The sequence below is a fragment of the Artemia sp. Qi Xiang Cuo genome, chromosome 5 (assembly GCF_049724085.1).
Source record: "Artemia sp. Qi Xiang Cuo chromosome 5, ASM4972408v1, whole genome shotgun sequence".
Taxonomy (NCBI): domain Eukaryota; kingdom Metazoa; phylum Arthropoda; class Branchiopoda; order Anostraca; family Artemiidae; genus Artemia; species Artemia sp. Qi Xiang Cuo.
In genome coordinates this window covers 16,352,002-16,368,934 of record NC_142798.1, presented here as the reverse complement: position 1 = coordinate 16,368,934, position 16,933 = coordinate 16,352,002, and the positions used below count along the sequence as shown (strand labels likewise).

Sequence of the window (16,933 nt, the reverse complement as noted above, 5' to 3'; positions counted from 1 at the left end):
TTCTCTTGGAAGCAATTTAATATCACAAAAAAATAGTTTTCATTTGACAAAAAGACCTTATATTAGTAGTCCTTATGTTAATGAAGCTACAGTAGGAAATCCAGAATTGGTCAGATTTCTGGTGTATGGCAGCTACGATAAAAAAATATATATTACAAATTTTGAATAAAAATGTAAAAAAAGGATTGAAGGGGATGGCTTTGATAGCGTAATTTAGGTGTCTGGCAGCATGAGATTTTGATTTAACGCCAGAAAGAGTTGACGTAGTGCAACTTGTTGTCTAGAAAATATAAGACTTTTGATTTGTCAAACAAAAATTACTACTGATCTAAATTTGACCTAGTCTCTCCAAACATTTGCACATTCACAACATCTTAAAATGTTAGTCATAGGCTCATCTGCAGACCGAGTCTGTATTTGCATAAAATAGGCTTTTCCAAAACCACATTTTGGACACTGAGCGTCTGTTGTATCAGCATTCTTCCAAGTATCTGAGCCACCAATTATGTCATCTATCTCCTAAAAGAGGAACAATATTTAGATCAGTTGAACACTTTTCATGATTTGTCCTACCCTTTTTCAAATTCACCATAGAATTCGCCTTTTTTGAGCTTCGATCGAGAGAAAGAGAGAGACAGAGAAAGAGAGAGAGAGGAGTGTGAGAGAGAGTGGAAAGAGAGAGAGAGAGAGAGAGGGGGGAGTGGAGAGAGAGAGAGAGAGAGAGAGTGAGAGAGAGAGAGAGAGAGAGAGAGAGAGAGAGAGAGAGAGAGAGAGAGAGACAGTGAGAGAGAGCGAGAGAGAGAGAGAGTGAGAGAGAGAGAGAGAGAGAGAGAGAGAGAGAGAGAGAGATATAGAGAGAGAAAAAGAGAGAGAGAGAGAGAGGGGAAGAAAGAGAGAGAGAGAGAGAGAGAGAGGGGAGGAGGGAGATTTGCATAAGAGTTATGGGCATCCAAATGTGGGGGATTGGAAACATTTCGCAGGAGATGGAGGAGGAGCTTAAAACAAGGAAATACCAAACCATAAAAGAAATCTTTCATTATTTTCATAGAAGGTTATAAATGACGGCATTGATATCAAAACAATCAGTAATCTATCTTCATTGGCTACTTCACATTGTTTTTGCTGACTTGACATTATTTTTTATTGGTATCAAATTCAACATAATTTTACAAAATTCGCATAAGGTTGGTTATTATTAAGTAATAGAAAGAATTTTGGATTTACATTTGAAACACTTTGGAATTAAATTTTCTATAGGCATGAGATTGCCTGTGCAGGATTTCGACTCTTGTTGATAGAAGAGCATCGCCAAGTGCTGAAAACCATGTTTTGACCAGGATGGGCCCAGGATTGCACAAAGCCTCCATTCATGGAGGTCCCAAGGACTTCTTCCTGTCCGGTTCTAAGCCGGCTTAAGCACTTCGGTGTAGACTTTAGAAGATATGTGATCCCCGTCCCGCACTGGTATCCGGGATCATTGCTTTTCCTAAGGCGAAAATAATTTCAATGATTTAAAGAACATGAAAATTGGAACTTGGAATGTCACGACGTTAAAAAATGACTATCGTATCGACATTTTGACTGACAAATTCAGACGCTTTGAATTGGATTTATTATGAGTTTCAGAAACTCATATCCCAGGGATAGGAAGCGTGAAATTAGGTGATAAGAGAATTTGTTTACTCAGGCAGGAAGGATGGGGTACTTAGACAGGGGGTAGGGCTCGTAATGAAAAAGGAAGCTGCTAAGTCTTGTTTAGGCTGGGAAGCTATTAATAATAGAAAATTAATTGCTCATTAATGACTAAAAAGTCCAGGGTATCAGTTATAGTAGTATATGCCCCTGTAGAACCGACTGACGGAGATATTAGTGACAGCTTAATTTTACTTACAGTTACAGGAGCAAATAGACAGGGTCTCAGGTAGAATATTGTGTTTTTACTTGGATATTTTAACACCCAGGTCGGTAGAAATAGAGATAGATGGTATCCTAGCCTAGGTAAATTTGGTGTAGGAAAAGAAAACAGTAATGGATGCAGACTTTTGCAATTTTGTAGGTATAACAATCTAGTTATAGCCAACACAGTGTTTGGTCATAAATTGGCCCATAAGTTAACGTGGTCTTCACGTGATGGTAAGACAGGAAACTTTATTGATTAGGTCATTGGAAAGTGAAAACTTACAGGATCAATTCGAGATACTAAGGTATATTGGAGTGCTGTAATTGATGTTAAAAGTAAAGACCACCATCTAGTAGTGTCAAGGGTTAATTTAAAGCTGAAATATCGGAAGGGTAACTACCTCCCGGGAAGTTATATTGTTGGTAGACTCCAGGATGAGAATTTGAGAGAAACTTTCCAGGAACAGTTGAATTCTAAACTTGAGAGTTTAAAATTTGACAATGTGGAAGATGGTTGGAATAATTTCAGAAAAATAATTTGTGAAGTTGCTGAAGGTGTATTAGGGAAGAAAGCTAGAACTGCAGCTAAGAATATTAGTGAATAAGCTTTATGTTTAATAGAAAGGAAAAGGGACTTGTACAAGAATTCTCTGAGTGATAGATCATATGAAAACAAAAGGAATGGAAAGAAAGTGGAGAAAGCATTAAAATATGAACTAAGCAGATGTGAAGTTGGAGACCATTGATAAAATTGCCAAGAATCTGGAAGATGCAGCTAGACGGCATAATAGTAAAATATTGTACTGGCTTGATAATAAACTGAGAGGGAGTAGTCAATCCAGACTTGGCGCAGTTAAAGGTAGGAATGGGGCCGCAATTAGCAATAAGAAAAAAACTAGGGCCGAACATTTTAAAATCTTGCGAGACTGAGATACAGTTACAGGAAGAGAAATATAGGAATATGAAAAAGTTTGTGATACTTTAGATGTGAATGAAAATTTGTTTTATGAGAAAGAACTAGTAATAATATCAAGAGAGTTAAAAAATAATAAGGCCACAGGTGCTGAAAGGGTGGTAAATGAGTTTCTTAAATATGGTGGCTCTGAGGTTAGAAATAAGTTACTGAAGATTATGAATATGATTTTTAAAAACGGGGACGTACCTAACGATTATAGGAAAACCTTATTTAAACCACTGTATAAGAAAGGTGATAAAAGTGAGTGTGGTAATTATCGAGGCCTTAGTCTGGTCTCTGTAGGTAGTAAATTGCTTAGTAATATGATACTTTTTAGACTGAGAGATTCCGTAGCTAAAGTTTTAAGAGAAGAACAGTGCGGTTTTAGATAAGGTAGAGGATGTGTCGACCAAATTTTCACTCTTAGGCTAATAAATGAGAAGTCCTCAGGTTTATAGATTATGAGCAAGCGTTCGATTCTGTTGATAGAAGAGCTTTAGTAAAAATTGTATCCTTGTATGTTATACCAGACAAATACATTACAGTGATTAGTGCTCTGCACAAGAATAACACTGCTGCAGTTAAGATAGGAAATGAGGTTAGCAATTGGTTTTGTATTAAATCAGGAGTTAAGCAGGGTCGTGTTCAATCCCCCTTTATATGGATTATTTTGATGGACTTTGTTTTAAGGAGCGCAGGAAAGGCAATGGGAGACCACAGAATCATATGGGGAGGAAAAATTCTCCTGGACTTAGATTACGCTGATGACTTAAGCATCCTAGATGAAAGTGTGAGCAAAATGAATGAAGTTTTAGAGGTTTTGCGAGTTCAGGGTGATAGAATATGTTTGAAATTAATGTTAAGAAGACTAAGTCACTAAGGCTAGGAATAAGTGAAGATGAAAAGGTGACGTTCGGTAATGAAAAGATTGATCAGGTGGGCAGCTTCACTTACCTTGGTAGTATCATTGGTAAAGATGGTGGGAACAGTGAAGATGTTAAAAGTAGAATAGCCAAGACCCAGGGTGGTTTTTACAGTTAAAAAAAGGTTGGAAAAATAGGAAGATAAGTCTGCAAACCAAGATTAGAACATTAGAAGCTACAGTGATGACAGTGGTCAAATATGGCTCAGAAGCATGGACGCTCCGAAAAGCGGATGAGGATTTGCTAGACGTTTTCCAGAGAAATTGCTTAAGGATTGTTCTGGGTACCCAGCTGACTGACCGTATTTCAAACAATAGGCTATACGAAAAATGTGGTTCAATACCGTTCTCTAGGGCTATAATGAAAGAAAGGTTGATGTGGCTAGGGCACATAGTCCGGATGAAGGATGACATATTGCCATAGATTGCTCTTTTCGGCCAACCGTCAAGGGCTAAACGGAAAGCAGGTCGTCCCTGTCTGGGGTGGGAGGACGTCATAAAGAAAGATTTAAAGGAAATTGGAACTTCGTGGGCGGGTGTAAAAAGGGAGGCTTTGAATAGATTGGGGTGGAGGAGGAGCGTGCATAGCTCTGTTGACCTCAGGCGGCTTGGTGCTGCGGTGAGTTGTCAGTAGTAGTAGTAGTAGTAGTATTAAAAAACTGTCCTGCAGGTAACAAAAAGGAAAAAAAATTAAGTTTTCCAGAGTCAGGAAACATACCTTTAATTGCGGATGATATACAGAGCCAAAACCTTCTGAGCTTAAGTAATGAACATAGGGGCATGTTCGACAACCAAGTCGATATCTGCTCTTGACCATACTATATTCTGTGGATAACTTATTATGACACTTGGGGCAAAAATAAAGCATCACTCACTAAAATAGACAGAAGTCTGCATTATAATCACTGATTAGCAAATTTAAAAAATAAAAAACAGGTACTAATAAAAAAATGACATCGACAAGGGAGATTTTAAAAGGGGAATAAGGATAAACAAAATTTATTTGTGAATCCTTATTCCTGTAGATATATAGGGGAGAGTGGTATATACTGGGATGTGGTACATAGTGGGTTAAGCCACCTTTCTGCAATCTAGTATTCCCTAAAAATCTGTAGAGGCCATTTAGCATAATTAGTTTAATGTTCAATCATTCACGACAAGTATTTTGGTATTTTACAATTTCGTTTTTGAGTAAACCTACCTCAAATATTGGGAAATACCCCCCCCCCCCCAAAAAAAAAAGAAAGAACATCTTCAGATTTTCTGTGTTTATTCTTTTCTGTTTCAACGGAAGTTAATGCTTGTGGTACCAAATGAAAGCCAAATCATCTGGCCATGTTCTATAGCCGTGTTCTGAACCCTAAAAAAAAAAAATGAAACAAATATTATAATATGATAAAAATATAAAAAAAAAATCGATGTTGTAGATGGGAGTCATCTTGTATATAGTAGGACAGGAGAAAATAGTATACACTGGGTCGCGTCCCAGTATGAACTAGATGACACCCATTTACAAAATCCGGATCGAGCATAATTTTTTTCTAAAGGTAATTTTCTTCAAAAGGGTGTAAGTACTCCCAGGTTCAAAAAAGTATGGATAAAATGTCTCAGGAACAATAGCATATTAAGTTTCACCTTCAAGGAAAACTTGAGGAGGGGGGGGGGGCAAACTAAGTCAAATCGTACCATGTGCATCCAGATTGTCAAAAGGACAAATGTTCAATATCCCAGGAAAAAAGAGGGATGATGTTGGAACACTCAGAGCATGTTATTGGGGATGTTGAATTAAATCAAAGGCACTATGTCCATCCAAGTTTGTCATAAGGATGTATTTACGACAACTTAGGAACTGATAAAGGTTATGAAGTTGAAACATTCAGGGCATGTTGAGGAAGATTTATAACTAATTATGGGTGTTAAAGTGGCCTATCTGTAATATAGCTGGGGGGGGCGTCACGTTCGGATCAATTAAGATCTATTTTGAAATATATTCATCACTTCAATTCATATTCACATGGACCTTAAGAGAGCCCCAAGCTTCTAATCTAAAAATAACCATGAGTCTCATATCTCCCTAGACGTTGTGCAGCTTGCAAAAGATTCAGGCATTATGCTACTTACCATAGCCTTTCACTACAGCCACAAGCTGCAAGATGTAAATGTGTACTTTCCCATCAAGTGCCAATACAACAAAACTGCAGACAGCTAGATATTAAATGAAACTCAGAGAGGAGAGAAACCAAACAAAATGAAAAATAAAATCAAAAAGGGTGAAAAAACGAGGATTTTGTCAGCCAGTGGCGAATCATGAGTAAGAAAAAATATAAGCAAATATTTCGACATGGACCTCCGCCAAGTCGTCCTCAGTGTAAAAAAAAAAAGAACACAAAAAAAAAAAAACGAAAATCTAACTTTTCGAAGTTTAATTTAAAAAGACATAAAAGACACTGAATAAAAGCCAGGCAGGAATCAATGAAACTGAATTTAACAAGACGATTGGGCAAGGATCTTTTGTCTTGCAATAGTTTTAGCTGGTCTACAATTTCGGTTTTCATTAGATATGCAAATAGGATATTTTAAGTTATAACGGGTGATATTATTGATCGAGTCTTTCAAGATTAAACTGTCGTAAATTGGGCTTAATGAAATATCTCCAGTATCTCTATTTATTGCTAAATTTTGGTTCATATATTTTTTTATTTCAATTACCTCTTTAAAAGTTTGTGGTATGCCGTTTACAGTTGATATTAAGGTTGCCTCAACTGTAAACGGCATACCACAAACTCTTAAAGAGGTAATTGAAATAAAAAAATATATGAACCAAAATTTAGCAATAAATAGAGATACTGGAGATATTTCATTAAGCCCAATTTACGACAGTTTAATCTTGAAAGACTCGATCAATACTTTCACCCGTTATAACTTAAAAGATCCTATTTGCATATCTAATGAAAACCGAAATTGTAGACCAGCTAAAACTATTGCAAGACAAAAGATCCTTGCCCAATCGTCTTGGTAAATTCAGTTTCATTGATTCCTGCCTGGTTTTTATTCAGTGTCTTTTCTGTCTTTGAAAAGTAAAATTCGAAAGGTTAGATTTTCGTTTTTTTTTTTTTTTTGTCTTCTTTTTTGTTTAGCACTGAGGACGACTTGGCGGAGGTCCTTGTCGAAATATTTGCTTATATTTTGTCTTACTCATGATTCGCCACTGGCTGACAAAATCCTCGTTTTTTCACCCTTTTTGATTTTATTTTTCATTTTGTTTGGTTTCTCTCCTCTCTGAGTTTCATTTGTCATGTATAGCCAGTGTGGTCTAAGAATGTATTAGCTAGATATTATTAAACCCCTGGAGAGACCTTGACAATATATGACACTATTTTGCTTGCTGGGGGAAGTCTTCCTCTATTGTTCACCCTGAATAACACCATGAGGGACTTTAAGAAAACTGGAATATGGATCTACAATCCTAAGATCTTCACAGAAGAAGATTTTCTTATCTCATTTGCAACCAACAGGCCTGTTCCCCCTAATCTTGATGTGCCTGCCTCTTTTAGTCCTGCAAACGATCTCCTATGTCAGCTACAAGTAAACAATGAAGAAGCTCGGAGCTCATCCACTCTTGTTCAAATCAAGAACCAGCTAGTCCTGAACCAGTAAGAGCATACCCCAAAGCAAAGCCATGTGATACCCAGCTCACTCAAGAATGTAAGAAAGAAACTTCAAAGTTAAGACTGATGTGCCTATCAAACTTCAGCTTGAAAAAGAAGAAAAGCAAAGAGCAGTTAAGTAATTGATTAGACAGTTGCTGAAGAGAAAAACACCTACACAGAGAAGAAACTCTTCATAGAGCCAGACAGTGAAGACAAAATTGTCCCAGACAACAAAAATGTGATAATCCTTTGAAAGTTGGTTCTTCTGATGAGGAAAATTTGATTGATGAAGTTTTTAGCTACATCACCGTTGGTGACTTTGCAAAGTTAGTATATAAGTGAGAACTTTTTCCTGGTTGTATTGTGGAAATAACAGAGAACAGTGCCAAAGTATACATGCATTTCTGGACTTCCAAAATGGAAGTGGCCAGACTGAGAGGACTCTATCCATGGGCGTAGGGAGGGGGGGGGGGCAGCTGCCCCCATAGACCTTAAAATTTAAATTAGATATGGCTGAAAAACAAGATGGTTTGTAAAAAGCTGTTGATAAAAATCCGTCACACTAACGACTGCCCCCCCCCCCAGACAATATGCTGCCTAATGCTGCCTACGCCCATGACTCTATCTTTTACCTCAGAGAAGATATACTCAAAAAATTCTCACCCCCTATTCCTACCTCTGGTACTGCTTCCAGGGCATCTTCAAATTTCACGTTCACAAACTGGTAGTCAATTTATAGTGAAGGTGTGCTTGATTTTAGTTGTTTGAAATCAAATCTTTGATTACATAAGTGATTAGTACTCTTTTTTGCTAATAAATGAATGATTTGTATCATAACCCACCATGTATCATTGTTTGTCCCTGTATGAAACACCCAATGGTATTTAGTGAGACAACTTGTACATGCTGGAATGCCCCCTTTTTCCTTCAGTTGAAAAGTGAAAAATCTGAAAAAAAATACTAATCTATTGTCCTGATAATGGGCTTTCATTTGTGCTATAAACCATTTCTTTAGTCAACCATTTGATGTCATTTTTTTGTGTAAAAAAAAAAAAACACCCTAGTATATAGTACTTTCCCCTACACAAGAGGGAGAGAGAGAGAGAAACAATTTATTATAACAAAAACACAAAAACAAATACAGTTTAATAGACACCCCAAAAAATAAAAACTTGTCTTAATGGGTGGCAAAAATCAGCACCACAAACATTATAATAAAACATGTTCAACAAATGTACTATTCTATTTATAAGCCTAGGACTTGTAATTATTTATTTATTCATTTACTTCCTAATATTCTTTGTAAAATCCTCTCAAATTCATTGAACTACTTACCTTTCTAAGTCTAATAGGCCTTTATTTTTTTTAGTCTAATATAACTTTATAAGGTCAAACAATAGCCACAATTTTCAAACTACCTGTGTCATCCTTAAGTGTATTTCTGCTCAAAAATTAAAAAAAATTAAAAAAAAAAAAAAAAAATCATCTCTAACCAAAATATGTGAATTTCCTTCCTCCATAAACCCACCAAATTCAGCTCCTGCAGAATCCAAAGCAAAGATTTGAAAGCAGTAATCAGATCTTTATTGTGAACTAAATCTGGGTTTACTCTTCAATGATCTTTGTTACTACACATACACATATTAAAACTCCCACAAAAGTCCCTAACCTTTGAATCCGTTTTATCAAATCAATTATAAAAACTTCTTGAAAAAGAACTTTTTCAAAAAAAAGTAAAGGGCCACATTAAACATAGAACCAGCAGTGAATCCAGTAATAATTCAAACTGGAACAGTTTGAATTAAATAAAAAGCTTCTGTTTGTAGCAATCTTTAATCATTTCAAATTTGACTTGAATATTCAATTAAAATTTACTCATTTTAAGATATATCTATTCATCTTTTTATTCCCTGTTATCTTTATGTTAGCTATGATTGTGAATTTCTGATTATGATTGTGACTTTATGATTGTGAGTGTGAAATTATGATTGTTAAATTCATTTTAATTTCTGTTTATTTTAAGGTTTTTTTATTCTTTAATAGAAATTTCTATTTGTTTTGAGTTTGACTTATTTGGAGAACTTGTTTTGACAAAACTTTTTTTTCTGAAAAAGATTTTTAAATTAATTTCTGTTTTTTTTTGTTAATATTTCTCCAGTTGTACATGTCTCTGGTTCAAGAATTAAAACATTTTATTATAATTTAATAGATCTAATTAGTGTTTTTTGCTTTATTTCAACATCTCTCTCATTATTCCCTGAAAATTTCAACTAAATACCATTAGCCATTCCTGAAATCTTTCAGATACATCCTTTTGAAAACTGGGATGCATGTACTATCTTTTTATTGAGCTTAACATCTCCTCGATTTTCTCTGAAAGTTTTGTTTTGATGTATTTAAGGAGAAAAGGGGGCTGGTTGCCATCCAATCCCTTTTCACTTATATAGCCTATAGGGCATTTGAATTTTTTAATTTGCAATCAAAGGAGCCCCTTCTGAAATTTATAAAACCACCCCTTCCATGTGAAGAGGCTCTGAGAAAAAAAATGATAAGACATTGAAGCCTTATGGCTCTTTACTATAGGCAATTTTAGAGTATTGCCTCAGATAGTTTATGGTTTCCCATCATAAATGCAAAACAAATTGTTTTTTACTCTTTTTCAAACAAACCTTACTAATAATAAAATAAAATTGTATTTACATGAAAAAGCTAATAAATTTTGAACAATTTCTACTTTTACCATTATGACATCTTTGTATTATGTTTTATGCATCAAAATACTAGTTTATGTTAATTAGTTCTTTCCAGTCATCTTGATAATTATATCTAACTCTGCCTGTTAGGACCCATGCCTCTTGGGGGTCAGTGAGCAGCCTTTCCCAAGCCAGGAAAGGAGGAGGGTTGGGTAATGGGCCAATCCCCTATCCCTGTAAAATTTTTAGATGATTTTTAAAATGACAATGAAAAGCCTTGGACCTAATTTGATCTCTCTGGTAACTTACAAACATGTTTTTAAAAATTTGGTTATTATGGGCTGTTTTGAGCCCTTTAAGGGCTCAAAATGTAATTTCTCCTAAAATTAATTACTGAATTATGGAAGAACATAAAAAAGGCACCAAGTGATATATTCACTTTCTTCCTAGCCAAATTATATTGTAAACTGCAGGTTTACTATGGAATCTTATACATATTGGCTTTTTCTTTTTTTTTTCTATTTGATTTCTGTCTAACAAGTAGACCTGGTAAAAATTTAGAATTGTGCCCCTGATAAGGAGACATGTTAAGAAAACAATTCTTACTTTAAACTATGCATAATGATACTAGTTAACTTATTATCCAAGGGGAGAACCTTTATCATCAAGTCCTTCTTTTTTCCTTCTTTTTCCAACTTAAAAGAAACAAATTAAAATTTTTTCTACACTCTCAACACAATGCATAAATCTCTTGAAATTGCTGCTATAAATTGTTCTTATAGATAGCATTCATCCTGGTCATTGTTAATTCTATTTTTTTTAATGATAGATAAAGCAGTGGCAAAAATTCAAAATATTTCTATAAATATACATATACATACAGAGTATATACCCCCACCCCCCTAATGTGGAAATCATGGGCGCCCAAAAGCTGAATTCCAGGGGGGGGGGGCAAACTTTGTCTAATTGCTACTTTTAATGCTATATAATAGAAATCTCAGAAAAAAAATATAAAAATAAGGCAGCATCATTCAGCCAGGGGGGGGGGCAAGAGCCCCCCTGCCCCCCCCCATATGGGCGCCCATGGTGCAAATATATAACCAAAATTGTATTCTGATTCTAAATATAACCTTCATTTACATCACAAATAAATGTTGCCCCCACTCCCCTGATGAGCAAATATAAACCCTGATTTGGATATATTTGGACATCCACCATATGGCTAATATGGGAATAAAGTTCATTTGTGATGCAATTGGATATTATATTTAGATTAAGGATGCAATTCTCAGTATATATTTGCACATTAGGGGGGTGGGGGTATATATTCTGTGAATATATAGGTCCTAAGGAATTTGTGAATTTCTTAGAAAAAATGGAAAAACAAGGAAAGAAGTGAAGATAAAGGCTATCCCCCCTGCAAAATGTGTTAACTAGGATTATTCTGCGTATCACGAATTAAGAATTGTTTTCTTAATATGTTTCCTTATGTCCAGCTGGACTCCTAGGCTTAAAATACTGGTTGGCCAGTTGGCTAATTTAAAGATTTGTCAAATTAGCCATCTGGCTAATTTGACATATACACTGTCATATACAGTGTATAATCATATACACTGTCAAATTAGCCATCTGGCTAATTTGACATATACACTGTCATATACAGTGTATAATCATATACACTGTCAAATTAGCCATCTGGTGGTATCCTGATATATTTAGGGGTTGGGGTACAGTTCATTTGGTTATATTTAGGTTCAGAATGCAATTTTTGTTATATATCTACACATTAGGGGAGTGGGGGTGTATACTCTGTATGTATATGTATATTTATAGCAATATTTTGTATTGTTGCCACTGCTTTATCTATCATTAAAAAAAAACTAAATTAACAATGACCAGAATGAACACTATCTATAAGAACAATTTATAGCTTCAATTTCAAAAGATTTATACACTGGGTTGAGAGTGTGGCATAAATTGTAATTTTTTTCTTTTAAGTTGGAAAAAGAAGGAAAGACTTAATAATAAAGATTCTCCCCTTGGATAATATGATAACTAGCCTAGGATCATTATATACATTTTAAAGTAAGAATTGTTTTCTTAACATGTCTCCTCATCAGGGGCCACAATTCTAAAATTTTTCCGCTTTTATAAATAAAAATAATCATTTCTAGATAGACATGTTTGAAAATGAAGTCTTTATAGCCTACCAGAGACTAATAGTCCCCAAATGAAAGTGTTAAGCTGTTGTTTTCGAATTGAAAAGTTTGCTGTTTTACGCTATCTATAACTACATGTTTTAAACATTTTTTACGCCCTTTACAATAGATGCGTGCAAAAGACGGGGCTTTTTGAGGGTTTTCTGTGTTTAATCATCAGTCATTACGGTATGGAGGGGGAACTTCTATCATTTTCCAGGGGATGGAAAACGTGAAATCAGGGGAAATAGAATTTATTTAATGAGACGGGATGGATGGGGCATTTAGACAGGGAGTAGGGCTCATGATGAAAACAGAAGCTGCTAAGTCCTGTTTAGGTTGGAGTGGTATTAATGATAGAATGTTGAGTATTAGTCAACAGTATGGATCATAGTAGTATGCACCCCCTGTAGAATCAACGAACAGAAATAATTGCGACTCTGATTAATTTTAATTAAGGCACAAGAACAAATTGTCAGTCGGGTATCAAAAGGACGTATCTCAATAATTATAAATTTTCAGAAGAGCAAAATAAAACCTCACAACTTTTTATTTCTCCTCCGATAACCATAAAATAAAAAGGGATAGACATGTGAAATTAATATATATCAATCCATTTTTGTTTTACGGAATCCCAGGTAGACATTAGGCGTTTTCAATAGGATATTTTAGGTCTCTTGTTGATAGAAATAAGGATAGATGGTATCCAAGCCTAGGTAAATTTTGTGTAGGAAAAGAAAACAGCAATAGCCACCGCTACAGACTGCTGTAATTTTGTAGGTATATTAATCTAGTTAAAAACAATGCAGTATTTGCTCATAAGACGGCTAATAGGATAACATGGTATTCACATGGTGATAAAACAAGTAACTAAGCTGAACTAAGGTGGTAAGTTGAATACTAAAGAATATTTGTGAAAAATGCTTTATTTTTTATAGAGAGGAGGAGAGGCCTTTCAAAAATTATCTGAGTGATAGATCATACGAAAATATAAGGAATATAAATAAAGTAGAAAAATAATTAAAGTATGAAGTAAGGGCATGTGAAGTTGAGCCCAGGGATAAAATTGCTAGGGATCTGGAAGATGCAGCTAGACGACATAATAGTAAAATATTGTACTGGCCTGGTAAGGAATTGAGAGGAGTAGTCTATCTTGACTTTTCCTAGTTGAAGATAGGATCGGAGTCACAATTAGTGATAAGGAAGGAGTTAAAGAGAGATGGGCTTTGAGAATGTGCTAAACAATAAAATACAATAATAGTACAATCATAAGTGCTGATAGTGTGGTAAATGGGTTTCCTAAAAGTGGTGGCTATGAGGTTAGAAATAAACTATTTAAGATTAGGAGTATAATTATTGAAGAAGGGGAAGTACCTAATCTTTTCAAGAAAACCCCAATTAACCCCTTGAATAAAAAAGACGATGAGAATGAATGTGGTAATTATAGAGGCATTAGCCGGGTTTCTTTAGGTAGAAAAGTACTAAGCATGATGATACTTTTCAAACGTAGAGATGCTGAAGACAAAGTCTTAAGAGAAGAACAGTGCAGTTTTAGAAAGGGTAGAGGATGTATCGATCAAATTTTCACTATTAGGTTATTAATTAAGAAGTGCCTGAGTCAGCAAACACCTTTAGTCCTCAGTTTTTAGATTATGAGTAAGCGTTTGATTCAGCTGATAAAATACTTTGAATTAAATAAAAAGCTTCTGTTTGTAGCAATCTTTAATCATTTCAAATTTGACTTGAATATTCAATTAAAATTTACTCATTTTAAGATATATTTATTCATCTTTTTATTCCGTGTTATCTTTATGTTAGCTATGATTGTTAATTTCTGATTATGATTGTCTCATAAGATCTTATCCGTGTACAGACGAATCCATTACTGCTATGTACGAGAATAACAGTGCTGCGGATTAGGTAGTAGATGAGGTTAGTAGCTGGTTTTGTATTAAACCAGAAGCTAAGCAGGGCTACGTTCTATCCCAATTTATATGGGTCATTTTGAAGGCCTTTGTGCTAAGGAGCACAGGAAAGATGATGGAAAACCAAGGATCAAAATGGGGAAGTAAAACCTTCCTGGACTTAGATTGTGTTGATGCTTTAAGCATCCTAGATGATAATGTGAGCAAAATGAATGAACTTTTAGAGGTTTTGCGAGTTCAGGGTCTAAAATAGGAGTAAAAATTAATGTTAAGCAGAAAAAGTCGGTACGGCTAGGAATAAGTGAAGATTCAAAGGTGACATTAGGTAACGAAAAGATCGATCAAGTGGACAGCTTCGCTGACTTTGGTGGTATCATAGGCAGCGCAATCGCGCTGCCTAAGTAAAGAACAATGCATTGTTTATTTATTTATTTTTCATACCAGGGCACTTCGTATCTAAGGAGTTGTCGTAAAAACTTCGAAAAGGGCCAATTCAATTGGAAATTGGAGTGGCTAGTGCCCTTTTTAATAATCGAAAGTGATTAGAGGGCAACTAGCCCTCTAGCCCCACGCACATCATTTCCCCAAACACATCCAATCAAAATTTTGAGATGGCCATTTTGTTCAGCGTAGTTGATTTCCAGATAGAAAATATGTTTTTGAAGAGGTCACTCCACCACAACCCTCAAGACAAGGGTTTTAAGTTATACCCTGAGAGCACATAAGAACGGAGTTGGCAGAATGTATCACTTATTATTTTTTCCTTTAGACCAGGGCAGGTCGTATCGAAGAAGTCGTCGTAGAAATTTCGAAAAGAGCTGAGTCGATTGGATTTTGGAGTGCAGTAGGCCCTTTTTAATAGACGAAAGTAATTGGAAGGCTAGTAACAACCGTTCCACGCCCGCCATTTCCCGAAACACATCCAATCAAAATTTTGAGATAGCCATTTTGTTCAGCGTAGTTGATTTACAAATAGAAATTATGTTTTTAAGGAGGTCACTCCCCCACAGCCTTCAGGGCAAAGGTTATAAGTTATACCCTGGAGGCATATAAGGTTTTTATAGAAGGCGTTGTCGTAGAAACTTCAAAAAAGGCTCATTTGATTGGAGATTCAAAGGGCTAGTGCACTTTTTAATAGTCGAAAGTGATTGGAGAAAACTAACCCCCCTCTCACGCCCACCTTTTCCCCAAACACATCCAATCATACTTTTGAGATAGCCATTTTATTCAACGTAGTTTTAATCTCTGGAAATTAGGTCTTTGAAGATGACAACCCCCAACAGCCCTCAGAGCAAGGGTTGTAAGTAATGCCCTGGGGGCATATAAGGTTTTTATAAAACGTGTTGTCGTAGAAACTTCAAAAAGGGCTCATTCGATTGGAAATTCAAAGGTCTAGTGCCTTTTTTAATAGCCGAAAGAGATTGGAGGGCAACTAACCCCCCTCGCACGCCCACTTTTTTCCCAAACACATCCAATCAAAATTTTTAGATAGCCATTTTATTCAACGTAGTTGAAAGCTTTGGAAATTAGGTCTTTGAGGATAACCCCTCCCCCCCCCCCCCACAGCCATCAGGGCAAGGGTTGTAAGTTATGCTCTGGGGGCATATAAGGTTTTTATGAAAGCGTTGTCATAGAAACTTCAAAAGGGCTCATTCAATTGGAAATTGAAAGGGCTAGTGCCTTTTTCAATAGTTGAAAGTCATTGGAGAGCGACTAACAACCCTCTCGCGCCCACCATTTAAAACACATCCAATCCGAATTTTGAGATATCCATTTTGTTCAACGTAGTCGAAAGTTCTGGAAATTCGGTCTTTTAGGATGATAACTCCCTCAGTAGAGCCCTCAGTGCAAGGGTCGTAAGTTTTGCTCTGGGGGTATATAGAGTTTATATAGAAAGTTGTTGTAGAAATTTAAAAAAGGGCTCATTTGATTGGAAATTGAAATTACTCTTTTTAGTAGAACGATGTTCGCACAATGTATTATTTATTTATTTTTTTTCCATACCAGGGCACTTCGTATCGAAAGAGTTGTCGTAGAAACTTCGAAAACGTCTCATTCGATTGGAAAATGGAGTGGCTAGTGCTCTTTTTAATAGTTGAAAGTGATTGGAGGGCAACTACCCCCCGCCCATCCTTCCCCCAAACACATCCAATCAAAATTTTGAGATAACCATTTTGTTCAGCGTAGTTGATTTCAAGATTGAAAATATGTTTTTGAGGAGGACATACCCCCACAACCATCAGGGAAAGGGTTTTAAGTTATGCCCTGGGGGCATATAAGAACGATGTTGACACAATGTATTATTTATTTTTTTTTCCCTAGAGCAGGGCACTTCGTATCGAAAAATTTGTCGTAGAAACTTCAAAAAGGGCTCATTCAATTGGAAATTGGAGTGGCTTGTGCCCTTTATAATAGTCGAAAGTGATTGGAAGGCAATTAACACCCCTTGCACGCCCTTCATTTCCCCAAACACATCCAATAAAAATTTTGAGATAGCCATTTTGTTCAGCGCAGTTGATTTCCACTTAGAAATTATGTTTTTGAGGAGGACACTCCCCCACAGCCTTCAGGGCAAGGGTTGTAAGCTATGCTCTGGGGGCATTTAAGGTTTTTTATAGAAGGCGTTGTCGTAGAAACTTCAAAAAAAAGGCTCATTCGATTGGAAATTCAAAGGTCTAGTGCCTTTTTTAA

At 35.8% G+C, this 16,933-nt stretch overlaps 1 protein-coding gene across 1 annotated transcript; it reads right to left on the bottom strand.

Annotated features, from left to right (window-relative positions):
- Polr3K (RNA polymerase III subunit K) lies at positions 1 to 12,382 on the bottom strand. Its single transcript, XM_089088751.1, has 3 exons — positions 12,330 to 12,382; positions 4,495 to 4,650; positions 1 to 519 (listed from the first exon to the last, which is right to left on the bottom strand). Exons 2-3 carry the CDS (start codon positions 4,642 to 4,644, stop codon positions 340 to 342), a joined length of 330 nt encoding a protein of 109 aa, XP_088944877.1. The 5' UTR covers positions 4,645 to 4,650; positions 12,330 to 12,382; the 3' UTR covers positions 1 to 339.
- Between the last annotated feature and the right edge of the window lie 4,551 nt (positions 12,383 to 16,933).